We start from the raw sequence: 24,691 nt of genomic DNA, 5'->3' as shown, positions 1-24,691 counted from the left end.
CGTCCATGGGCTCCGTCCACGGGCTCCATCCATGAGCTCTGTCCAGGCTGCTTCTCACCACCAGACTGCACAGGAGGGGCCCTTTTTCTCTCGTTCCTTGACTCCGTCCTGCCTCCCGTATTCTTTGTACTCCAACTGGGGATATGGGTACCTTTCCTGACTCTGCGTCCTGTCTGCGGAGCAGAGTCTGATTCTCTTCTCCTGCAGGACACCACGGAAAGCTTTGCAGTAGCGGGAGCAGGAACTAGGATTCAAGGCCCATAATTCAGTGGTGATCAGCTTTGGAGGAGGCACTAGGACAAGGCTATTAATAGCTGTGCACTGGAAACAAACACGTGATGTTCATATAAAACATGGGTCGGTTGTGTGGCTGGTTATTGTCATTTTCTCCCTTCAGGAGCAAATAAGGCCACAGGGCATTAAATTATTTCTTGAGATGATGCCAGTAATAAGTCGAGCAGATTAGAAGCGCTTTTGGCATTGCCTGCCAGCCCACCTTTGACCTTCCTAACCCATCTTTTGCCTGGTCCTGTTTTGTACTGGGCCAATTCCTCCCTTCTGAGCCAGCTGTGTTCATTGGTAAGAGCTTCAGTCTATATGAACAAAATGGGTGATTTCCCATCACCCAAACAAGAGTGTGTGTTATTTCTTACCCAAAATCAGAACACACGCACGGTGTGGGAGTGAGAAGGACTCATAGGGACAAAGATCTGGAATATTTGGAATGAACACTGTTCTGGAAATCAGATCCACAGAGACGTAATGATAAATCAATATAACTGCTGACCCTTGCATGGCACGGCCAGTGGCCAGGTTCTTTTCTGAGTGTTTTCCCAGGCAGGAGCCATGGATCTTCTCACCATAGGCAGTAGGTACTCTTGTTCTTAGATGCTTCTAACCTGAGGAGAGCCATGCTCACAGCCCAGAAGTGAGGAGTCCGAGGTGTGGTTCGTCCAGGCTGGCTGGTTACCGGTCTATGTCTCCCCACTGGATGGCCTGGAATATGCTTCTCTAAGGAAGCAACCTTATCTGTCTGTAATTATTGAGAATTTCCTGGCTTGACTGACAATAGGAAATTTCAGAGGTCCTTGGGGGGGAGGGGTGGGCGAAATGGCTCAGGAGGTGAAGGTACAGATCCGCCCCATACACCATGGCGTGCACATCCACTCATTCACACACAGGAACACAGACCAATAGAATTATAACTGAAAATGCTTTTATTTTGTTTTTTAAAAAACTATGCTTATATATCTGTCTGTCTGTCTGTCTGTCTTTCTGTGCACATGAATGCTAGTGGCCATGGAGGCCAGAGGTATGGGCTCTCCCTGGAGCTAGACTTACAGGCAGTTGGAGCTGCCTGCTGTAGGTAAGAAGGATTGAACTCAGGCCCTCTGGGAGAGCACCCATTGACCCAAAACATTTTCAAACATTTTCAGCCACAAATGTTTTGTTTTGTTTGTTTGTTTGTTTTTATTTTTTGTTTTGTTTTTTCCCCCAAAGAACTTGTTCCTAACTGGCAGCTGCAGCTGGGGCATGTGTCTCTCCGAGAAGTGAGCACCGTGAGGACCTGGCTTGACATTAGAACACTACCATGTGTGGCTCTCATTCTCACTTCCAGGTGAGCATGCCATGCAGAAGATGTCTCAAGCCAGGTATTGGTCACAGGGATGCAGGAAGTTAGGGCGTTTTCACTGTAAACAAAATTAGCAGCCTTGTTTGAAAGACTCCTAGAAATATTCTCAGCAGGAGACCCTACCCAAGGTCATGGGCATAAACCTGCTATTGCTATGGTAACCTTTCTTGGGACAGGGTCTTATGGAGCCCAGGCTGGGCTCAAACTTGTAGGTAGCCTAGGATGATACCTAACTGAACTTCTGATCTTCCCGCCTCCACCTCCCAAGTGCTGGGATTATAGGCAGGTACCACTATGTTCAGCTATTTTAACATTTTTAGCTTAAAATATTTCTCCATTAAAAAATATACTGTCAGGGGCTCGAGAGATGGCTCAGCGGTTAAGGGCATTGACCTTTCCAGAGGTCCTGAGTTCAGTTCCCAGCAACCACATGGTGGCTCACAACCATCTGTAACGGAAAATGGAATCTTCTAGTGTGTCTGAAGTCAGCCACAGGGTCCTCATATATATAAAATAAACAAATATTTTAAAAATTATATATAATATATTATAACAATAAGATATATATATTTATATATTTATATATGTTAATTTGCTGGAGTTTGATTTTCAGCTGGTAGGAGGCTTCAAAAGATCCTGGATTGGATTGAGGGCTCATTTTGCTTCTCCATGTCCCTATGTTTTTCTACTTTTTTCCCCCTCCAGCCTTAAAAGCAAGCAAAGCCCAGTTTTAAAGGCAGGGCTGACTATGCAGGCCCCCCCCCCCTTTTATAGTGTCTCTGCTTCCCTGCTGAGATCTTATGATTCACCTAGCTCTGGCTTTAACTTGACCAAGCTCCCGTGCAGGAGTTCAACCATTTCTACGATGCTCAGACTCCTGAGTGTGGGATTCTGGGCCCTGAGACCCAGCCTGAGAGAGGCAGAGACAGGGGAGGCACAAGGAGTCATTTAATTCTACATTAAAAGAGAAGGTCCCCTCCCCCCACATTCCTCCCCCTCCCTCCCTGCCCCAGCTCCCTTCCAATCACATCAGAGACCCCAGAGGGGGCTTGACCTCTGTCCTCCAGGGAGGTCAGCTGGGGTGACCCTGCTTGTGTGTAGGATCCCGTGAGAGAGGCCCAGCTGCAGGCCCTGGAGGGCTAAAGCACACCCGGAAACGGGCTGGGGTCACTGAGGGCGGCCTAGGCAGAGGGAGGGGCTCCCCTGGCCCTTTGTGAACAGAGGAACAGGCGGAGATTAGTTCCACAGGCAGTGCCTGTGTCTCCAGAGAAAAGGGCTATTATGGACCGGCTAAAAATACAGGGCACAACCCACCCCACCTCCCCTTTTATTGCCATGGAGATGAGGGTTGGGCACTGGGTGGTAGAGGGCCAAAAGAAGGGAAAGAAAAGCAGGTGAGGCAGGGGAGGAGATGGGAGGGAAAAGTTGGAGCCAGCAGGAGGAGGAGTAGGGGGAGACTAGCCCTTCTCACGTAGAGTGGCCAGTGGGGGTCCCCAAGTTTCTCCTTTCCCCCTCCACATCCTGCCTGCTGGGCCAGACACTGCTTGAGGCCTGTGAGGGCAAGGGATGGTTGTTCACTACTGTGTAGCTAGGCCTGTGACCTTTGAGATGAAGGGTCTGACTCTCTGGGATTAAAAGGCAGAGTGGCTACATGGAGGACAGCTGGCTAACAGCTGCTAGGCGTCCCCTGGCTCCTACACACACCAAGTGTCCCAAATCATTGACTCTTCAAGGCATTTGACCCCCACCCATCTTCTGGGTACCCACGAATATTGATATGATGTCAACTAAGATCCACTATACCTATGCCTTTCTGAGGCACCTTTGGTTGTCAGAGAGGGCGTCCTTCTATGAGGTAGAAAAATGTCTCGCACTATTACTCATATGAATGCATGGGGCCTGCACAGTGGGATAAGCTATGTACCTAACATAGAAAATGACCAAAGTTTGACTTCTTGAAATGAGTATTTGGGGGGAAAAAAGCTACCGGGAAGATCATCTTTGGGGGTGGATAGTGGTAGTTCACAGTTGAGAAAATATCTAAAGCTTAGTGAAAGTTCTGGAGTGGAAAGTGATTGTGGCCATAATCACGTGTGGCTTGAACACTGGGTAGGCCACAAGTAAGCCTTCTGAAAATGCCAGGATCCTGGGTGCTGCTTCAGTGTAAACTTAGAACTTCACACATTTCACCAACTGGATATTAAGGTAAGTGTGCAGTCCAATCGACATGGACAGAATCCAGTTACAACTTGCCCGAGGATCATGGCTGCTCTGTGGTTCTGGGCCTTGGCAGCCTTGCTGGGAGTTAGAGAAGCCTCTGTGATCTCAACTGGGATCAGGACAGCCTGGCTTGGCTAGCATCTTGCCTCTTCCTCTTATGGGAGGTAGAAGAGAAAGGGATTTATGCTAAGAGATGGTGATGTCTGTGCTGATATTGAGGGTGTCCTAGTCTAGAGGCATTCAAGGATTTATAAGTGATGAAGGTCTCCCACTAGCAAGAGGACAAACTCTTGCCTGCTGTCTGGGAAGCCCACATGGGAAGACTCAGAGAAGCCTGTGGCTTCCATAAGATTTTGTGACAAGGCTGGCACATGGAGAGTAGGAGGAGAGCAGAGGCAGCAAACGAACTTGGAGGAAAACACTCAGTCCTTCCAATTCTGTTTCTTCCCTGGGTTCCACTGTCTGGAGAGGCCTGGGAAGCAGGCTCCTTGGGCAGCACAGGTACAGTGTTCTGTAAGAAGCTGAGATGAGTTGCATCCTGTGCTTGGGGCCTTAGAGCACCAGGTACCAGCAAGTCTTGGGGAAGGCCTTCTTGCACCTAGAGGAGTTCTAAGGCTCCCAGGCTGCCAAGAAGGGCAGGCAGCTCTGCAGTTCGCTCCTTCCCATTTAACACTGAGGCTTCTGCCCAAATGCTAGCGTCCAGATTGTATTTATGACTGTTTTAAGAAGGAGTGACAGAGCCTTTTAATATCCCTGACAGCCCAGGATGTTTTAATAGATGGTGGAGCTGGGGCTTCTGGAGTTAAGAAAAGAGAGAGGAGCAGCCGAGGGAGCTGTCAGGCCCGGTTTCTATGACAGACCCACTGATCGACTGGACGACAAAATAAAATACGGGGCCGTGTCTCTCCTCGGTGCCGTCAGGTTGACAGACAGTCTGTCACCACCGCATGTCATCCTTCACCTCCTAATCACTCAGGCTTAGAGGAAACCTGTGTGTAACAAGGAGCCCTACGGTATATCCTCCTCGAATGCTACCTTAAAGGCAGGCTTCTCTTTCAAACAGCCCGAAACTCCAAGCACCAGTGGGCATTTTTGATTTTTTATTTATTTATTTACTTTTTATTTCAAACAGGTCACTCTTCTACAGCGAGCCTTGAGTCAGTGCTGGGGTTGAACCTAGGGTCTCTGGCCTGTTGGGCAGAAACTCTTCACAGAACTGAGCTACAGCCCCAAGCCTTCAGGGCAGCTGTTGGTGAGAGCTGACGAGAGGCTGGACAGGACGGCTGGATGTTCTAAAAGGGCACAGTGGAAAGCAAGAACATTGCAGAGCAGTGAGGACGCCATTGACCTGATGCCCACGAAGGGTCACGTGACGTGTTTTATATTACATACAGCTTACATCAAAATGGAGCCCACCGATGGAATAAATGACAGGTATTTGGGGCCTTCCATCCCTCTCAGTGTCTGCATTTGACCATGTGTGCCTATGACCTGTATACTCTGTAGCAAGGCCCTCCCAGGGCCTCTCTAGAGACATACTCATATCCTCAGCCCACTGCCCCACCCCCACAGCTCTTGGTCTCTTCCTTACCTCCCTGGTTAATAGGTCTCAAGGGTAGTTTTAGAGTCATGTACTTGGAGGCTCTCTAGGCCTCTTTCCAGACCCAGGTCTGGAGTTGGTCTAATTAGCAACTAACTCAGACATGGTGGCTAAAGCTAGTTTTGCCCCACTCCCAGCATGCTCTTAAAGATCAGGTGTTAGGGATTCTTTTAACAACAACAACTACTTCTTCTTCTTCTTCTTCTTCTTCTTCTTCTTCTTCTTCTTCTTCTTCTTCTTCTTCTTCTTCTTCTTCTTCTTCTTCCTCCTCCTCCTCCTCCTCCTCCTCCTCCTCCTCCTCCTCTCCTCCTCCTCCTCCTCCTCCTTCTTTTTCTTCTTCCTCCTCCTCTTTTGGTAATTTTTAGTAGATGCAAAGAAATCCAGTAAACCCAGTGTCCAGTGGCTGTTCCTTCTTGAGTAGGTGAAACAGACCTCAAAAAACAGCTAAGTTCTTCCTTCTGGTGAGGTAAGGTGAACCTTACCTGCCCTCCTCATGCTTGCCTTGAAAGGCAACTTGAGCACAGGGCCAGGCTCATGCTCCTCACCTCAGACACAAGCAACTACAGAAGAGACCCCAGCCACCGGCACCAGCACAGGGCTCTGCATTCAAATCCCTCTGCCAGGAGAGAGTTAAGGGCTTGGGTTTAATTTGCCCGTTAATCACAGTTAAAAGAAGTAATGAGCGTCTCCCCAAAGCCTGGGTGTTTCTCTGCAGATTAAGCAGTAATTTGCATAGCTCCTTTATTCATCCCCACCTTCCCCTGTGGGGCGGCATGTCCTTTCAGACACAGCCAAGCGCAGCCGGCGGCGGGATCAGTTTGACAAATGGCTTTGCTGTGCGCCATGGTTTGGGCAAGAGAAAGGGAGGGGGGAGACAGAGAGGAGAGGGCAGCTCCAGACAGTAATGGATAGCTGGGGCATTAAATAGTGCAGAACTTTTTATTAGACACACAGGAGAAGTTTAAATATTCAAACTGGTTTTCTTTGGAGCCTGGGGAAGGAGAGGAGGGTGGTTAAGGCCGAGTTTACTCAGGGCCAGTCTATTCAGAGGCGGGACCCTGTCACCAGAGAGGAAGGGCATCTGGAGGACACAGGCAGAATCTGGGTCAGCTGGTATTCCTGGGCTCGGCTCTCCTGCTGAAGTTTTGACACTCCCTCCTGCTGCGCTGGGCTCTGCCAGGCAGGCTGGCAATGTGAAGACAGCTTGGGGCCTGACTCCTCAGACTGCAGGACAGTCGGTCCAAAGCCCAGTCAGTGTGTGGGTGGCGCTCATGAGGTCCAGCTGTGCGAGCAAAAACTGGGCCTACAATGAAAATGCATGCCAGGAGAACAAGCAATAGCCCTTTGCTCTCCTCAAATAGGGAGAGGAGAGAGACAGGCCCTGGAGGTTCACAGAGGACATGTCCTCCCTTCCCTCCTGGTGATGAGAGTTTGGCTAGTTTGTTTGTATTTGTTTGTTTGCTTCGGTGGTTTGTGTGTTTTCTGAAGGGACAGGATTTCACTATACAGTCTAAGCTGGCCAGTGACTCTTTTTTGTTTACTTTTGCTGGTGCTGGGGATGGAACACGCCAGGCAAGTATCCATCACTGATCTACGTCCCTCGCCCCACTATCAGTCCTTCCCCTTCTTGTTTTTTTTTTTTTTTTTTTTTTTTTTTTTTTTTTTTTTTGGACAAGGTCTCGATATGTGAGTAGTCCTGTCTGGCCTCTGCCTCTGGCATGCAGGGGTGGACGGCAGTACCACCATGCCCGTGCCTCTCCCACACCCTGACTCCTGGGGACAAGGTCTCCTTATATAGTCTGGGTTGTCCTTGAACTCACAATCCATCTGTCTGGGAAGTCAAATGGACTGAGTATAAGTCCAAAGTATGAGGTTAGGCACCTGCAACCCCAGACCGTGGGAAGCCGAGGCAGGAGAGTCTAAACAGGGAAACAGGGCCAAAGGAGGGCATGGTAACAGAAGAGGAGAGCTTCAGAGGAGAAACCAACACACTGGGGGAGACAGGGACTCCAGAGATGGAGTACAGATGCGGATAATGGGTTTAGGTGAGACACACTGGAATATCATGGAAATATGAGACCAGGACCAGACACAGGTCACCAGCTTTAGGCTATGACAGTGGTTCTCAACCTGTGGGTCGTGACCCCTATGTGGGGGTTGAACAGCCCTTCCACAGGTTACAGGTCAGCATTAGATATTTACATTACAATTCTTAACATTGCCGGGCAGTGGTGGCGCACGCCTTTAATCCCAGCACTTGGGAGGCAGAGGCAGGAGGATTTCTGAGTTCGAGGCCAGCCTGGTCTATAGAGTGAGTTCCAGGACAGCCAGAACTACACAGAGAAACCCTGTCTCGAAAAACCAAACCAAACAAAACAAAACAAAAAAACAATTCTTAACATTAGGGGAATTACAGTTATGAAATAGTAACAAAAATACTTGTATGGTTTGGGGGTGAGAAACTTTGCTCTGGGGTACCAGCCTATGTCACTCTTACACGCTTGCCATTTGGGTCTCGGGTCACACAAGCAGCAAGAACAGGACTACAGCCAGGCAGTCCGGAGCCCACAGGCACACTGCATTTCTTTTACTATTATTATTATAGTTTTGTTTTTTGAGACAGGGTCTCAAGTAGCCCAGGCTGATCTCAGACTTTCTCTATAGCCAAGGATGCCAATGATTACCTTGAGCTTCCAATCCTTCTGCCTCCACCTCCTAAGTGCCACCCAAGTATCATTGGCATGTGCTGCTGTATCCAATTCATGGGATTTTTGGAGCTTAGGTAGAACCCAGGGTCTTCTGCACATAGGTAATGGCTATATCATAGAGCTGTCTCCCAGTGTCTTCCCATTATTAGATTAAATATCCTTATACTAGAGTGAGGAAGAGAATATATAAGTGGTGATCAAAACATGAAATATACATTAGCAACAGGACAGGGGAGCATATGACAAGGCAGAGAGAGCCACAGCAGTATCTGGGGATGTTGTCTGAGTGCACGGGAGAGGGAGAGGTCAGGGCCACGCCCCAGGCCCCCTCCCACAAGCTGGGTGAGCTTTTCCTTTGTCATGGACTCTCAGCCGCTACTGTGGAGCGAGTGAGGAGTGAGCTTGTGTTTGGTCTGGATAATGTAGATTGTTCTAGCCCTGCCCTGGCAGAGGGAACAAGTGGGTTCTTCTTGTGCAGGACCCACACGCCCCTGATGAGCCCTCAGAGGACCCAGGGGAGAGGGGTGCGCGCACTGGGCTGCTGGACAACCTTCAGCATCCTACTTAGCCCGTGCTCACAGTCAGCCAGCAGGTAGCCATGCGAAGGATTCTGGAATAGAGTCTCTGTTTCCTTACAAGAATCAGGGAGATGGGGTTAGGCAGAGAGGCAGCAGGAGGGAAGTCAACATCAATCCCTGCTATGCCCTCGGCCTCACATCGAACTAAGACGAGACTGCTGAGGACTTAACTTGGCCTGTGGCCTCTCTCTTTCCCTGAATGGCTTTTACAACTTTGACAGCTGACTGCTGGGAACCTGGTCTTCAATTCTGCAAGGAGCCCTTGTTTCTCCCTTCCAAGAAAACTAGCCAGGCCAGAAAGAAGAGCCCTTCGCAGTGTCATGGTGTTAGGCAGACACTGAGACTGCACTGTGCTGCTCAGCGCATTAACCCTTAGGTCAACCCTGCAGCACTGAGGGAAAGGGGCATGGACCAAACTGTTCCAGAATGAAGTTTAGGGGTTCTGAAGCTGACCCCAAAATCAATCAGAACTGCTCTCACAGAACACCAGGTGGGCTTCAGTGTCTTTGGTACGGCCCAGAGGGGTGATTCACAAGGTGGTGGAGCCAAAGGCAAAGCAAGCTGAAGGTTTTGAAGAACTATCCCAGTACAATCAGTTAAGGGCCTGAAGGAAACCTTCTACCTCAGCCCAGGCCTCAGGGAGAGCTTATGAAACAGGCCCAGTCCCTGTGAGAACATTGTCCCAACCCCTCTGCTTGCCACACTGTGTTCTCATCTGCTCAAAGGCCCTCTGACCCAAACTGCTTCCCTTCCTGGGGAACTGGAACCTCAGAAAATACCATTTGCCCCCTCGTGGGAGGTCAGGTGTTCATGTCTGGCAGGAACAGGAGCCTCTAAGGCCAAATCCAGCCTCGCACAATCACATGATTCTCTCTCTGGGCTTCTTCCCACAGCCTGGGCCTTGTATGCGGTGGAGTCTGTTAACAGCTGGTGACTAGGCAGGGACATTAGACTGGGCAAGGGTAGCATGCCTCGGCGAGCTGATAGCTGATACACGAGGCTAGCCAGGCAGCCCTTGGAGAAGAGATGACCAGCTGGGAAAGGAGGTAGCTGGGATATACTCAGACTTCAGGAAGGGAACCAGGAGGAGCAGACAGCTGCCCAGGCCTCAGGGCAACTGCAGACAGAATACAGCCCAGCCACACCACTGAAGGCCCTTCTATCTTTAGGACGGTCTTCTGATGCCAGTGTCTTCTCTCTCAGTTCTTAGGCTTCTTACTTCAGCTTGATTCCTCCAAAAGGAGGTGAGCAGGCAGGACTGGGGGAGCGGCCGGCTGACGTTAATCGATACGAGTGTCTCTGAGCAGTTCATGCGGCCTTATCTCTCTCTCCTTTGGATAGCGTGTGTCCGCCGGAGTCCGCGGGGTCGGTGATTAATAGGGGCCATCACTCACTGTCCTGGACGGCTGAGAGGCAGCGGGGAGGGGTGGCCCTCCCCAGAACTGAGATAACAAGCAGCAGGAATAATGAGTGGTGTCACTCCACTTTTCATTTTGATGGAAAGTCATTACGGGAGTCAACGCCAGCGACAAAGAGCCATGAATCAACTGCTCTGCTATGAAATTAAAATCGAATTGCTGGCCACCCCCAGCCCCTATCCTTCCTGGGAAACAGGGATGGGTAGGTGGCTTGGGAGAAGGGTGCTATCCTGGGGTGGGTTCTACCCAATCCCAGAGCAGGCAGTTATGGGCAGGAAGTGGACAGGCAGCTAGTAAAGGTGACAACTCCTGTCTCCACCTTGTTTATCAGACCCTGCCTCCCCAAACCACATTTCCCCTCTGACTAGACAGTAAGCTGTGATTAAGAGAAAAAAATACAGCTATGCAGGGTCCAACAGGGCTGGCTGCTCCCCCCCCCCCCGGGCTGCTGGCTGGCTGGGGCAGCATGAGCCTGGTTACAGGACGGGCAAAGCTGCACTGGCCAGCCCAAAACCACCTGCTGAACCACTTATAAATGCTTATGGGTCGGGTACCACCAAAAACAAGGAGGAAAAGCCTCAAGCCTGGGGCTCTATAATTGCTCAAGGCCTCCTGGACCAAGAATCCAGGAAGACATGTACCCAGCTTCAACTTCAAGCAGGCTGGGCGAGGAGGTGCAAGTGGCCGCCAGCAACAGAGAGTCATTTCCTTTTTTTATTAAGCCTTACTTGGTAACTAGAAGCAGCTGTGCCTTAAGGGTGACAGGCCACAGAGCCACTCAAGACTTCGCAGAGCTCACGGTGAATGCAGTGTCACCGCTCAGGTGACCCTTCCTTGTGTCTGTCTCCAGGGCTGCCTGGCTTCTTACTGGTGAGGCCCAGCAGCATCAGCCTGGGCTGTCCCACCTCCACCTGGGAGCTGGGAGAGGGGTGGAGGACACAGAGGGAGCACGTCACAGAGAGGTTCCCATCAGGTTCACAGGACGGCCATTGTACCTCTTGGAAATGTCAGCTTCAATCTGAGAGAAAGAGAGCAGAGTGGGCAGGGAGCAGACAGGCAGGCACAGGGCCTCGGTCTGTGGCGGCGGAGGGCATGTCTCACCAGCTTCTGCAGCTCTCTGGTCTTCTCCAGCAGCAGGTCCAGCTTGGGCTCCAGAGCTGCCTGCTCCTGAAGTGCCTCCTGCTGCTTCTCCACCATCAGTTCCTTCTTCAAAGCCAACAGCTGTGACTGCTTCAGCTTCTGCTGGAGGAACTCTGTCACTCGGTCCACATACCTGTGCGGAGCACCCTGTGAGGCTGCCTGCACTTTAACTGTGGACGGGTGAGGCTGAGGGAACTATTCCCTCCTCGGCCTCCCCTCCCCTCATGCCCTTCCTCCTTTTTCTGATAAGGGATATAAGCCACTGCAGACTCCTTTCTACTTCTTAGGAAGCAGGTTCTGTCTACAGACATTGATCCACCCTATCCTGCACTATTCCCAGGAGAAAGCCATGTACACAGGAAGGAGGAATCATGGAAGAGGAAGAAGACAAGGGGAGAGCTCCACTCAAGATAGAGAAACACAGGTCAGGAAAAGCCAACCTTGGCGAGGCCAGAATCATAAACAAGTGCTGCATTCGGAGACTGGTGAGCCGGCCAATCAGATGCTGCAGTGTGGACACCAGGCTGAGCATCTTCTCTTTAGTCTGGCCTTGAAGGATGGCAGGAGCCAGCTGGAACTGGCTCACGGACAGGATGTCAGCCTCCTCGCTCATCTCTACTGCTCTCTGAGACAAGAAGATCTCAAGCTGAGGGGGGAAAGGAATTGGTTCAAACCAAGAAAGGAACTCAGAAGCTGAGCCTCCCCCCCTGCCACACACACACACACACACACACACACACACACACACACACACACACACAAAGAGCTAGAATCCAGAGGAGAAAGGCTGTCTCCTGTGCATGCCTCCACTGCTGGAGACCCCGCACTGACAGCACAGCTCCTGCTCTTGAACACCTCTGGCAGGGACACCTAGGCATGGGAGCCGGCCACCCTGTTCCTCTAGCCCCCATGCTGACCAGCGTTTGCTTAGCCTCAGCCCTCCTCTCCCTCCTCTCCCCCAGCCTATGGGAACACACCGAGATTCCTAGGGCAGGAACTAATTTTCTCTGCTCAGGAGGAACGAGAGTGCTCGAGAAACTCTGGATTAAGAAAAGTCTAGAGCTGGGCAGTGGTGGCCCACGCCTTTAATCCCAGCACTTGGGAGGCAGAGACAGGTGGATTTCTGAGTTTGAGGTCAGCCTGGTCTACAGAGTGAGTTCCAGGACAGCCAAAGCTACACAGAGAAACCCTGTCTCGAAAAAACAAAAAAAAAAAAAAAAAAAAAAAAAAAAAAAAAAAAGAAAGAAAAGAAAAGTCTAAGAAGCAAATGAGCAGGAGCCACATGTCTAGACGTTGTCTGTATGAGGAAGTTCACCTCTGGCTGGTTAAATGGCCTGACGCCAAGCCTGAGGACTTAGTTGATCCTCAAAGCCCACATGGTGAAAGGCGGGAAGCCATGAGAATGACATCTACAGTTGTCCCAATCTGATCTCTCTCTGTGTGCTGTGGAACACCTGTGTGTATGTGCACACACAAATAAATAAGTACAAGTCTTAAAAAGGAAAAAAGAAATCTTACTGTATTATGAACACTGGGTATCTTTTGTCCCCCTCTCTCCTCGTGGCTACAAGATGTTTCTTCAAGGGAAAAGTGGAGGAAACCAGATAGACACAGAATTTCCAGGAGGCTTGCCATGGAGCTAAGGCTGACCTTTGAGTTCCGACCTTCTAGTCTCCTCCTGCTGAGTGCTGGGCCTCAGGGGTAACTACTACACCCAGTTTGTATGGCACCGGGAGTCAAGTCCAGGGCTTCCTGAATGCTAAGCAGACACCCTACCAACTGAGCTACACTCCAGCCTTGTGCCCCCGTGATCTGTGGCCCCCAGCTACCATCTGATGTCGGGCACACTCCAGCCTTGTGCCCCCCGTGATCTGTGGCCCCTAGCTACCATCTGATGTCGGGCACATTCCAGCCTTGTGCCCCCCGTGATGTGGCCCCCAGCTACCATCTGATGTCGGGCACACTCCAGCCTTGTGCCCCAGTGATCTGTGGCACCCAGCTACCATCTGATGTCAGGCACACTCATCTTGGTTCTTATCTGCTCTTCCTGCTGAGATATAAGCTCCACAGAGGCAAAGCCTCTAAACGTCTTCGTCACTACTCCATCTCTGCTGCCCAAGATGGAGCAAGGAACTTTGGAGATGTCTCATAACTATGAGAACAGAGGTGTGTATGGGGGGGGGGAGGGGGTCCTAATTTGTAAGGCTCTGCTCCAGGGCACTGAAATGAGTCAGTGCCCTTCACTTCAGCAGGAAGGGATGAGAAGTGAAGTCACAGCTTCCAGAAGGCAGTACCTCCATGAGCTCATCAATGAACTGATTCCGCGTCTCAGGGCATTCAAGAAGAGTCAGAGCATCTGAGCCCCTAGCGACACCCTCTGGAGCTGTCAGAAAGAGAGGCAGAGATGAGGATGGATCTGAGAAGCGAGCGGGTTACTGTGGACAGACTCTTCTCAGCCCCACCCAAAGGGAAAGTTGCCCTTTCCCCTTTTTCACGCCTCTTGGTTCTTTCCACTCAGGTCTGGCCTATGAACACTCAGGCAGAGCCAAGGCGGCTGGTGGCAAGGGAGGTAAAGTGTCATCCTGCACTGCCCTCTAGTGACACAAGTGGCTGCTACAGCCTCTCTGAAGATTTGGGGGAATGAGAGGAGTCCATGTCAGACCTGGAGCCCAACCAATCCTAAACAATCTACCGAAATCACTGGCCTACATTCAGACTCGAAAACATATGGGAATTGGTGGCATAGGCCTTCAATACAACACTGGGACTGAGTCTGAGGCCTGGTTGGTCAACAGCGTTTCAGGCCAGCCAGAGCTACAGTGATACTGTCTCAAAAAAGAAAAGAAAAAAAAAGAGCAGAGTTCCTAGACTCTTATTCAGTCACCTCCTCTCCAACCCTCCATCCACATCCTAAGCAGGAAGCACTTTTACTTCCTGAGACAGGATCTCACAGGTCGTTCAAATTCCCTGTAGCTACAGATGACCTTGAACTCAGGCTCCTCCATTCTCTAGGGCTGTAGGGGACAGGGCACCTACCCTCGGTTCCTGTCTCCAGCACGGTGATCTCCGAAGCAGCAGCATCGTCGCCCCAGTCTATCCTGTCAGCCCCAGCATCCTGAGGGACAGCCAAGACTCAGCAAGGTTGGAAATGGTTCCCTAGCACAGGAAGCCAGAGCAGACCAGAGCCCCTGAAGGGTCAATGACTGTACTATCCAGTTCAATGCAGTGGCCAACATGGTGGTGTGGGCTTTGGTGATGCCACCCTCCCTCCTGACTGGTGAGGTGCTTTCATTCATATACCCCAAGTCCCAGTGGAAAAGAGCCTACACTGACGCCTCACTTCTGTGATTCTGCTTTCCTCAGGATGCACCTGGCCTTACGACTGTGAACTGTCCCACGCACAGATGCTTTTCTATAGCTGAAGCAGGACCACTAGAGAGAAAGATCTAACCTTGGACTCTGACTCCAGGGAGATACCCCAGTCTATTCCAGGAGTCTCAGCAGAGATGCCGGAGTCGGAAACAGCCTCCACCCCAAAGTCACCCCAGTCGATCTAAAAAGCAAAAAAGATGTTAGTGCAGACAAGGTGGGCAGAGAAAGGGAAAGGAGTCTGCCTTTCTTAGGTATCAGTGCTGTGCAGAGAGAGTCATGCAGTCAACTGCACAGCCTCCAAGCTCCCACAAGAAAGGACTATTTCATGGAAGGACTCCCCAGGTCCACAGGAGCCAGTGGGCTGAGGTGTCTACCATTTGTCTGCACTCTGGTCTTAGGAAAGCCGGGAAAATAAAGATAGATGGGACACGGCTCCAACCCAGCTCCTCAAAGACCCTGTCTTACCTCATCTTCTTGCACCTGTTCAGGAGGTTCCTCCAGTTGTGGCCGCTCCACCACAGAGGGCTCTGCCCCTGTCCTCCATTCGTACACCGTTGAGTTTCCCTTCTTCTGCACGTACCGCAGCATGGGCAGCACGTGCTCTGTGGGGCTTCAACAGAGCATGTCAACTGAGCATCCCATGGCCACCGGGGAAGCTAGCACAGGCTCCATCCTAACCACATGATCCAAGGAGCACATCCTCCACTGGTCCACGTGTGTCAACACAGGTGGCATGCCATATGGGAACAACACACGTGGCGAGGAGCCAGAGGGACCTGGGAAAGCACCCTTGCTTAGGGGCGGGAGCTTTCCTTACCTGTCACACACAAACTCCACACAGGCCTGGTACAGGTCGATGGCTTCCCCCAGACACTGAGCTGCTGCCCCTATCTCAGCCAGCTGACTCGGCAGGTCCTTCACCAGGGCCAGAAGCTCTCTTCGGACATTGTCTCCCTGGATTGAGAGAAGGGAAGGGTTCGGTCACACATGGTGGGAGATGGAAGCTATTAAGTCAAACACAACATCCAAAGACTGCAGAAAGGTGAGACAGACGCAGGACAGGCACAATCCAACTGAGAAAGAAGCCGGCCAGCTACAGTGGAATTGGGCCGGCCTGGAAGAGAGCCAGTCCTAGAAACTGTCCCGCTGCAATGAGGCCCGCTCACCGTGATGCCGTATTGTTTGCAGGAGTGGTAGAACTGCTCACGCATCTCGGTGGCCCCAGCTTGGCCCTCCTCCTCCTTGCGGCTGTATTCTTGCTGCAGTTGCTGGCACTTGGCAATCTGTTTCTTCAGCGAGGGGATCTCATAGTTGACATTCCGAACCAGGAGACTAGAGAGTTCCACTAAGGAGGGCCAAGGAAACTTACTGTAGGGTAGATACCCTTGCCCTAAGATGCACACAGATGCCCTAGCATGGTGGAGGAGACGGGGGCTAGCTTCTCAGCCTCTCTATTTCTAGCTATGGGACCTGAGACAAGTTATGTACCTTCTCTGCTTCAATCCTTAGCAACCAAACAGGACTACTGGGTTTATTGTGTGGATTCATATAAAACAAAAACCAGAGTGTTTGGTATATACTGATAGTTACAATGATTTACTATTCAGAGTCACGATCCAAACTACCATCAACCCATTAGTTGCTCTCTCTCAGGCTCCCAATATGGCCTCCAGCATGACCCACACATGCAGAGCGGGTGGGGGCAGTACACACTACCACCCCCAGGGAGAGAGACAGGCCAGATGCCTGTTCGGTAGGGCACACGCAGGCTCACTTTCCCTGCCTAATTCTCCTTTCCATGTAGCACTTGCAGAACTGTTCTCCACACCCACAATCAGGCAACATCTGTGCTACACCCCCCTTCCTTCCAAGCTCCCTATAAGCTCTGCTTCAGGATCACAGCAGTGGGCTTCCCAGTGGATGCCTGGCCCCTTAGGGTGATTTTACCTAAATAGGTGTTGTCCTTCTCGTACAGGCTTATGATCTCCTGCCAATCCTGAGAAGGACAGAGAGGGACACAGTCAGAGGAGCAGCCACAGCTCGCTCCCAGCCAATCCCTGCAGAGAAGGCTGCCCCGGGCTCCGTAGCATACCAAACATTAACTCCTCGCCTTCTTCCAGCTTTAATCCTGGCTGGACCACCCACATGACTGTGAGACTGTGATACCCAACAGTGATCCCCAAAGGTCAGGACATGTAAGCCCAGCAGATATGTCCACTTTGATATAAATTATAGGGATAAACAAAGATCAGGCATCTTGACTTGTTTATCAGTGAGACTGGAGAGGCTGTGGATGTCCCCACCTGTACATTATCAGTCCTTGGTCACACTCACCTTCATCCGCTGTGACGAGTACCGGCCAAAAATGTTTTTGGTGGACGCCTCGGTACCTTTGAGAAGGTCCACTATTTTTTGACAGTGGAAGTAATGAATGTCTAGAAAACAAGAATGGGGACTCTCAATTCTCCTGCCCTTCCTCTCCTCCTCTGGCTCCTGCAGGTGGCTGACCCGTTACTCCGCTGCCAACAAGCATCTACGACCCAGAACACTCTCTTGCTGTGGGGGAGGGGGGTCTGCCCTGGTGGCTCAATAAGGGAATGGCTCCAGGAAGGAGAGGGCTCCAGCAACATGGCTCCAAATCACTCACAGGATCCAGAGAGCAGCTGGGCAATCTCTTGGCTCTCTGGCATGTCCTGGATGGCGGTGTTGATCTTTTCCCGGATGGTCAGCACCAGGCTTTGCCATTTTAGGTTACAGTGTCTTCTGTCCACCAACCAATCTGCGTGAGAAGCAGCAGGTCACCATACCACTGACTCCCCATTGGGATTCATTAGTTCAAGTGCCACATACTGGATATTGAACAAAAGTCTTTGTATTGGCTAGGATATCAGAGAGAGGAAAGGGGAGAGATGAAAAGACAGACAGACTCAGAGAGACGCTTGAGCTAAACAGTCTCTGGCGCCCTGACTTTATCCCCAGCATGAGTTTTACAGAGCAACCGCCTTAACACAGGGATAAAGAAAAACTTTAAATTGGTCCCGACATGAAAGTGCCACTTTTGACCATTCTAAATTCTCCATAATATTTTGCTTCTGTGTGTAATTATATCTTTCTTGTTGACAGAGGGTGCTGCTCAACTTCCATTTCCTCAGGGCTGGGATTAACCAAGACAATGGAAAACACAAGGTGGTTATGCCAAGTACCGGATGAACGAACAACCGTAAAGCCCCTAACATAACACCACCTCGCCCCAAAGGCTGGATGGTGCTGATAGTCTCTCTCCCTATTTTTTTTTTTTTTTTTTTTTTTTTGAGATAGGATCTCTCTATATAGCTCTGGCTATATGTCCTGGAACTCACTATGTAGACCAGGTTGCCCTCAAATTCACAGAAACCCTCTGCCTCCCTAGTGCTGGGATTAAAGGTGTGTACCACCACTGCCCAGCCTAGTTGCTGGTCTGTTTTTAACTCCAAAGTACCACTCTGCCACATGACTACTAGTGTAGCTGACATGTTTTGAGGCCTAACAGCCATGCCCATCTCCTAAGGAGAGAACTAAGGTTTTACGGTTAGATGGTCCTGGGGTCTAATTATCAAGTTCTTAAAGAAATTGTTTTTATTAAAAACTTAATTATATATTTATTCAGTGTGCACGTGTGTGTGCACACATGTGCCACAGCTCACAAGTGGAGGTCAGATGACAACTTCTTCTTCTTCTTTTTTTTTTTTTTTTTTTTTGGTTTTTCGAGACAGGGTTTTTCTGTGTAACCCTGGCTGTCCTGGAACTAACTCTGTAGACCAGGCTGGCCTTGAACTCAGAAATCCGCCTGCCTCTGCCTCCCAAGTGCTGGGACTAAAGGCGTGCGCCACCACCGCCCAGCCAGATGACAACTTCTGAGAGCTAGGTCTTGCTGTCCATCACGTGGGTCCTGATATAGAACTCAGGTCATCAGGTTTGACATTTACCTAATGAGCCATCTTGCTGGCTCTAAGTTTCTATCTCTGTACCTCAGTTTTCCCACACGTAAGATGACATGCTATGCACCGTGCCTTGTACATGGCGGTGACTCACTAAACCTCAGTGATTTCATTCTAATAAAGACAAGTATAAAATGGCAGCAGGCACCGAACAATGCTCAGTGAGCGCTGTCCCACCAGTTCTTCTCAGGACTCGAGGACAAGCTTGTACAGTGGGTGGCCACACACTATGAATACATGGTGGCCTGTGCCTGGCACTTGGGAGGCTAAGGCAGTACCTGTCTGAATGCCCCTCTCATTTGCAAAGGTGGCCTTGTTGACAAATCTGTCAACTGGTCAACTTATCTCAAACAACAACAGTATCAGAAATTCTGTCTCTGCTGAGTTTCTCTCAAGTTGTCAGAAAGGAAAACTGTAGATGTCAGTATTCCTACAAGGGGCTAAGGTAGGCAATCACCCTCTTAAGGCCGTGATTAACAACGGACTGAAGAATCAGGCGAGCATTTCAAGTGCCAGGGGTTGTGCACATGTCCAGAAGTGACAAAATGAGGGATATAAACCAGATGCAGAGACTGCCTGGCAACTAAAAGGTCGTCTTGTCTCTCTCCCTTTCATTTGAGATAGGGTCTCTCCATGTAGTCCTGGCTGCCCTGGAGCTTGCTATGTAGACCAGGCTTGCCTCTGCCTCCTCTGAGTGCTAGGACTAAAGGTTTTTCTTTGGGGGGGGGGGGTTTAGAGTTCACTGCTAGCAAGTATGTAGCCTGGTACCTGCTATGTAAACCAGGCTGTCTGAGAACTGCCACCAATCCTCCTGCCTCAGTTTCCCAAGTATTATGGTTACCAGCATGAGCCACCGTGGCTAGCATAAAAGGTCTGTATCTGAGTCTTAGGTCCCTCTTCTCCCTAAATCCAAAGGGAGATAGAAACTTTTTAAATAAGTGGGAGGGGTTTACCCACCCAAAATAATGCAAAAAGCATGAAGACAGACCCAAACAGAGTTGGGTTCCAAATGGCCCAGCCATTTGGTAATTGTCCAGCTTTAATACTATCCACTAGGCCTGAATACGATTTGATAACGTTATAAACGTTAAAAGTAGAAAACACGGAGCCAGTACAGACTTCCCATGCTTCCTTCCTTGAAGAGCAAACAGGTCGCTAGAGTAAGGCATCTCAACCGGGATTTTCACAGCTCCTGGCTTCTGGTGACAGGGGACAACTGGAAGGCCTCCCCCGACAGCCGACCGCGCGGGGGCGCCCTCTCCTACCGAGCAGCTTGCTGGTCTGGATGTCGATGGGCACGTGCTGATGGTCCTGGTGGGAAATACAACCGGGAGGGGGGGCATGAACGCAGGAAGGCGACGTGCCTCGCACGCGCTCATTCCACGAACCCAACCGCCACCCTGCAGGGGCAGAGCGTCCGACTGAGGCCGGGAGGAGTTGAAGAAGCAGAACAGGAGTCCCATGACAGCCCCAGTTTCTCCAGCCCTGATCCCCACACCTGCATCCTTTCTCCACTTCCGCTTCCGGTCACAGACCCCGGCCCCGCTCAACACCAATCCTGAGCGGTGTGCCAGATCCTCGGTTCAGAAACAAACCGGCCTCCTTCAGCCACGTCGCCGTCTTCCAAGGAGCCAATCCAAACCCACGCTCCGCCCCTCTGCTGAAAGCCCCGCCCATCAAGACGTTCTGATTGGCTGAGTCCCGGAGGGGCGGGAGAATAGCGGACAGCCAATGGGACACGAGAGGCGGGTTCGGGCCCGGTGAGCTTCAGAAAGGAGTGTTGCGCTTGCGCGGTGGCGGTAGGGGGCGCCCAAGAGCCGGTGTAGGCTGCTTTCTCCTCTGCTCGGCGCGAAGCCCCCTGCTGGAGAACGAACACGTCCGCGGACAGGGTCCTAGTGCCCTCCAGATGGCGTTTTCAAAAGTAGTTAAAAAATACTTTCTTCCCACCTTTTTCTCCCTTTACCACATATAGAAGGCTGTAGGTCTCTTAGTCTCTTGTCACATTTTGTCCTCCCATTTCTGATAAATATGAATTGTAAGCATCTGATTCTTGTTGGACGATTGGGTGTCAGGGAAGGGAGAGAAAGCAACACTCACATTGAGTATTAGAGGAAAAGTTGCCCGAAGGAAGGAAGGATGATGCGTGGAAACGGTCTTCCGGGTAGAAAAGACACAAGCTTTAAGGCCACAAGCTGCAAGAGTGCTTCAGGGAAAGACCGGCAGGGAAGACTGGCAAAATATACGTGGTCCAAGATGAAGTGAAACGCAAGGTTCCTTGTTTAACGACAGATTTCAAGAGGACACTACAAAGGTCTATGGTTGATCTCAGACCCACCTCTATGCAGTAAAAGGTTTAAGGCAGTGACCCGGGAGGAGGCTGTAAAAAAATAAAGAGTGCCTCATTAAGGAACTTGGACTTCACCCGTGCAGACAGACAGGAACCACTGAAGGGTTTGGTACAAGGAAGAACATACACATATTGGTTAGAAGGATGAGTTAATAGACAATAAGACTGGGGACTGAGCAACTAGGAGGCTGTAGAAGGCTGTAAGGCAGAGGTTGGGACCTCACCTAGGTCAGAAGCTGTAGGGAGGAGAAAAGCAGAATTTGAAAGATGTTTAGGAGGAAAATGGACAGGAGTTGGTAATAGATTAGCCAAATGGGTGAGGAGGGAGGCCTCAAAGATGACACTCAAGCTGGGCAGTGGTGGCACACACCTTTAATCCCAGCACTTGGGAGGCAGAGGCAGGCAAATCTCTGAGTTCAAATTCAGCCTGGTCTACCAAAGCTAGTTCCAGCAAAGCCAGACCTACACAGAGAAAAACCCTGTCCCCCAAAACAAAACACACACACACACACACACACACACACACACACACACACATACACACACACGATGACACTCAAGTGTTGAGTGGGCATGCCACCACCTGAGACAGTGATGCCGGAAGTGGAGCATGTGTTGGAGAGGCTTTGAACTTGCGGAGTTGGCAATGCTGGAAAAACATCAAGTAGACAGTGACCAGAAGGTACTCAGGTCTGTATTTAGACTGCAGACAGTCATCAGGATGGAAAAAAAGTCGCAAACTGAGCTGTTGTGGTTCACTGGCAGCTCCGTTCAAGGGAGGGCTTCAGATCTGAACAAGAAGTGGAAAAACTGAAGAAGGAAGGGGTGAGAGAAAGTCATAATCCCAGGGCCCCGGCAGACCTGGGTATGGCATTTCTAAATACTGTCTTCTTTCTTCATTCACCCTCCAATGCAACCCAATACCCAGGACTTAGTAGATTCTGGACTGAACTGCCTGGTATGCTGCTGTAGTGGGAAGCCCGAGATTCTGGCCCTGTGAGATTTTGGACAGTCTCCACACTTCTCCAATAGCCACAGTTCTCTCAAGGTAGCGATAACACCTAGCCTATCTCAGGGTACTTCTATTTAGAGGCTTAAATAAATAAACACACTAAAGATGCATCGCTCAGGGCAAGGATGAAGCTCAGAGGGCAGAGTGTTTGCCTGTGTGCACGAGCCCCTGGGTTCCATCCCTAGCACAACATAGATGTGGTGGAACAGATTGGTGATCCCAGCATGTGGGAGGCAGAGGCAGGAGGCTCAGATGTTCAAGGTCATCCTGGACCACACAGTGGTTTTGAGCCTATCCTAGGATAGATAGATCCAGTCTCAGAAACAGAAAGAAAAGAAAAGAATTAGGGAGCTAGAGAGATGGCACTGAAGTTAAGAGTGCTGGCTGTTCTTCCAGAGGTCCTGGGTTCAGTTCCCAGCATCCAAGCATCCACATTGCCACTCACAGCTGCCTGTAACTCCAGATCCAGGGATAATCTAACGCACATACACAAAGGCAAAGCATTCATACACATAAAATAAAAATAATAAAAATATATTTTTTAAAATGTTCAGGGCTTCTTATAGTTGACAACATATTGTAGATATGTGATCTCATGGTTTGTGAACTATACATATACAAAATATTATATATAATCATTATTATTACCAAGCGAATTGACAGGCATCCCTGAAAACAGTCCACAGGGGGAGCTGAGGCCTCATGGGAACTTGGCTCCCATCTCAAGGTGCTGACTCAAGCAAGTGGAATTGCTCAGACTCCCCTATGGGTAAACAAACACTGGGTTCCAATAATTTAACTGTAAGTTCCCTGGGACATCCCACGAGGCCTGGCACCGCCACACCCTCCAAGGGTTTCTCTCCTCCTTGAACCAACACCAGAGCACAGCAGGGTCTGTGCAGTCCAGCAGACCCAGCCCTCATGAGTCCTGAGTTGGTGAAACAAAGACCATTAGCACTTCACCCACCCCCCCATCCCCAGCTCCCACAATGACTCATGTAGAACACAACAATCTTTGATAACAGTTCTTCCCAACCACTGACCCGAGTGGCGTTTTGGTGGCATCCTGAACTTTTTCAAGGTCACGAGGCAGTTGAGGCCTATGGGTAGACTTATGACCAGCTTGTCCAAGTCATTAACTCTGCCAGCTTTTGGTGGGGAGGGTGGACTTTGCTTGTAGGACTCGCAGCAAGGAGAGGCTACAGAAGGTTTCTGATCATGAATCTCTAAAGTCTCTGCTGATTTAGAAGAGGGGACAAGGAAGAGGGAGCCAGCCGGAGCCAGCAGGCTTTGCAATTCGGAAGGACAAAGCTACACAATGCACAGGTGCCCTGCATGCAGACTGCCCCGCCCTCTGTTACTGTTAGCTTGTTTGTTAAGTGATAACCACCTGGCAGTGTAGATCTGATGTTTTATAAGCTGTATCTAATTTGATCCGTATAACAACTCACAGACAGGGTGGATTCTATTGGTAGCTCAGTTAAAGGTGAGGGAACCAAAGCTTAGAGGGTTACTCATCCAACATCAATACAAATGATGCTTGGGAGGCTGGGACTCAAACCCAGGACATGTCAGCCTCCTTAGTACATTCTTGTTCTCTGTGTGATGTGCTTCTGCCCACCCTTCGCCTGCCCTGCTGGCTCAGCTGCAGCCGCCCTCTCTGTGTCCTTCACTGGCCTTCAGAATGACTTTCACTTTCTTCCTGGTTACTTGGAGCTGTCACCCCTGAAGTCCCTTCTGACTTACAAAGTTCTTCTTTACTACACTTGGTTTTGGACCAGTGCCCATGGCTTATCTTGAAAAAAAAAAAATCTGTAAAACGAGGCTTTACCTTTGACATCCAAGTGACATTTATATGAATCCTATGTGGATTACTTTATGGTCCACAAACTGATTTGAGTGTGTGTGTGTGTGTGTGTGTGTGTGTGTGTGTGTGTGCGCGCGTGTGTGTGTGTGTTAATGACAGGGGGAAGAGGAGAGAAAAAGAAAGAGAAAGGGGAAGAGAAAGGAGAGATAGGAGAAAGGAGAGAGAGGAAGAAAGAAGAGAGGGAGAGAGAAGAGAGGAACAGAAAGAACAGAGAGAGGAGGAAAGAAAAAAGGAGAGAGGAAGAAAGAAGAGAGGGAGAGAGGAGCAGAGGGGGGAGGGAGAGGGAGAGAGAGAGAGAAAGAGAGAGGGGGAGGAATCTTCTTGGAAACACTGGAAATTCAGCAGCCCTAAGTTGGAGCATCTTGCCGTGCTGGGTATATCTCCGCGTTGTTACTGTTTTTCAGTTGATTCCCCCAGCTGACCCGTGAGCGCCTGGTAGGAAGGTTTATAGACTTGTTCATCTCTATAGCCCAGCACTGATAGTTGCTCAGACAAGCAGGAAGGATGAGCAAGGGTGTGCTGTTTACACGGAGGGTTAATGATGGTGATGGCCCTGATTCATGTTCTAGGGGAAAGGGCTTCGAGGTCCCCAGCTCCCTTCCCCTCCCTTTGCAGGTCAGGATCTGGAGCCAACTCCCTCTTGAGCCTCTTAGGAGTCAGAAAGTGGGGAACTGGGAAGAAATTAAAGATGCTTAGCTTCCCAGGGTAGGCACAGGTCCTTGAAGGCCACCCAGAGTCAGTCAGTTGAGTTGTCCTCAGGGCTACTGACTGTACCGTTGTCTTGGTTGGCTGTGCCCTCTGGGCCTGGGTGGCCTCAGG

General features: G+C 50.3%; 1 protein-coding gene across 2 annotated transcripts; it reads right to left on the bottom strand.

Moving 5' to 3' along the window:
- Positions 1–10,857: 10,857 nt before the first annotated feature.
- On the bottom strand, positions 10,858–20,324 carry Cdk5rap3 (CDK5 regulatory subunit associated protein 3). 2 transcript variants are annotated; one of them, XM_076935895.1, is made up of 15 exons: positions 20,145–20,252; positions 19,912–19,957; positions 19,415–19,549; positions 17,317–17,448; positions 17,004–17,104; positions 16,617–16,665; positions 15,836–16,014; positions 15,487–15,623; positions 15,135–15,279; positions 14,749–14,850; positions 14,334–14,412; positions 13,592–13,680; positions 11,738–11,943; positions 11,259–11,430; positions 10,858–11,175 (listed from the first exon to the last, which is right to left on the bottom strand). In XM_076935895.1, exons 3-15 carry the CDS (start codon positions 19,491–19,493, stop codon positions 11,110–11,112), a joined length of 1,536 nt encoding a protein of 511 aa, XP_076792010.1. In that variant the 5' UTR covers positions 19,494–19,549; positions 19,912–19,957; positions 20,145–20,252; the 3' UTR covers positions 10,858–11,109. The 2 variants fall into 2 exon arrangements, with proteins under 2 accessions (XP_076792010.1, XP_034361552.1); XM_034505661.2 differs by lacking the exon at positions 19,415–19,549 and having other exon boundaries at positions 20,145–20,324.
- Positions 20,325–24,691: the final 4,367 nt, after the last annotated feature.

The sequence above is a fragment of the Arvicanthis niloticus genome, chromosome 6 (assembly GCF_011762505.2).
Source record: "Arvicanthis niloticus isolate mArvNil1 chromosome 6, mArvNil1.pat.X, whole genome shotgun sequence".
NCBI lineage: Eukaryota > Metazoa > Chordata > Mammalia > Rodentia > Muridae > Arvicanthis > Arvicanthis niloticus.
This window is presented reverse-complemented; position numbering and strand designations above follow the sequence as displayed.

What these genes read in the sequence shown, in the direction of transcription:
- Cdk5rap3 (XM_076935895.1), bottom strand. Translation starts at nt 19,493, where the DNA reads ATGCTGGTAACCATAATACTTGGGAAACTGAGGCAGGAGGATTGGTGG. An exon ending in CCAGCTGCTCTCTGGATCCT is followed by an intron (nt 17,105 to 17,316) that starts GTGAGTGATTTG and finishes CTTGTTTTCTAG; the next exon opens with ACATTCATTACTTCCACTGT. An exon ending in ATGATTCTGGCCTCGCCAAG is followed by an intron (nt 11,431 to 11,737) that starts GTTGGCTTTTCC and finishes TGCTCCGCACAG; the next exon opens with GTATGTGGACCGAGTGACAG.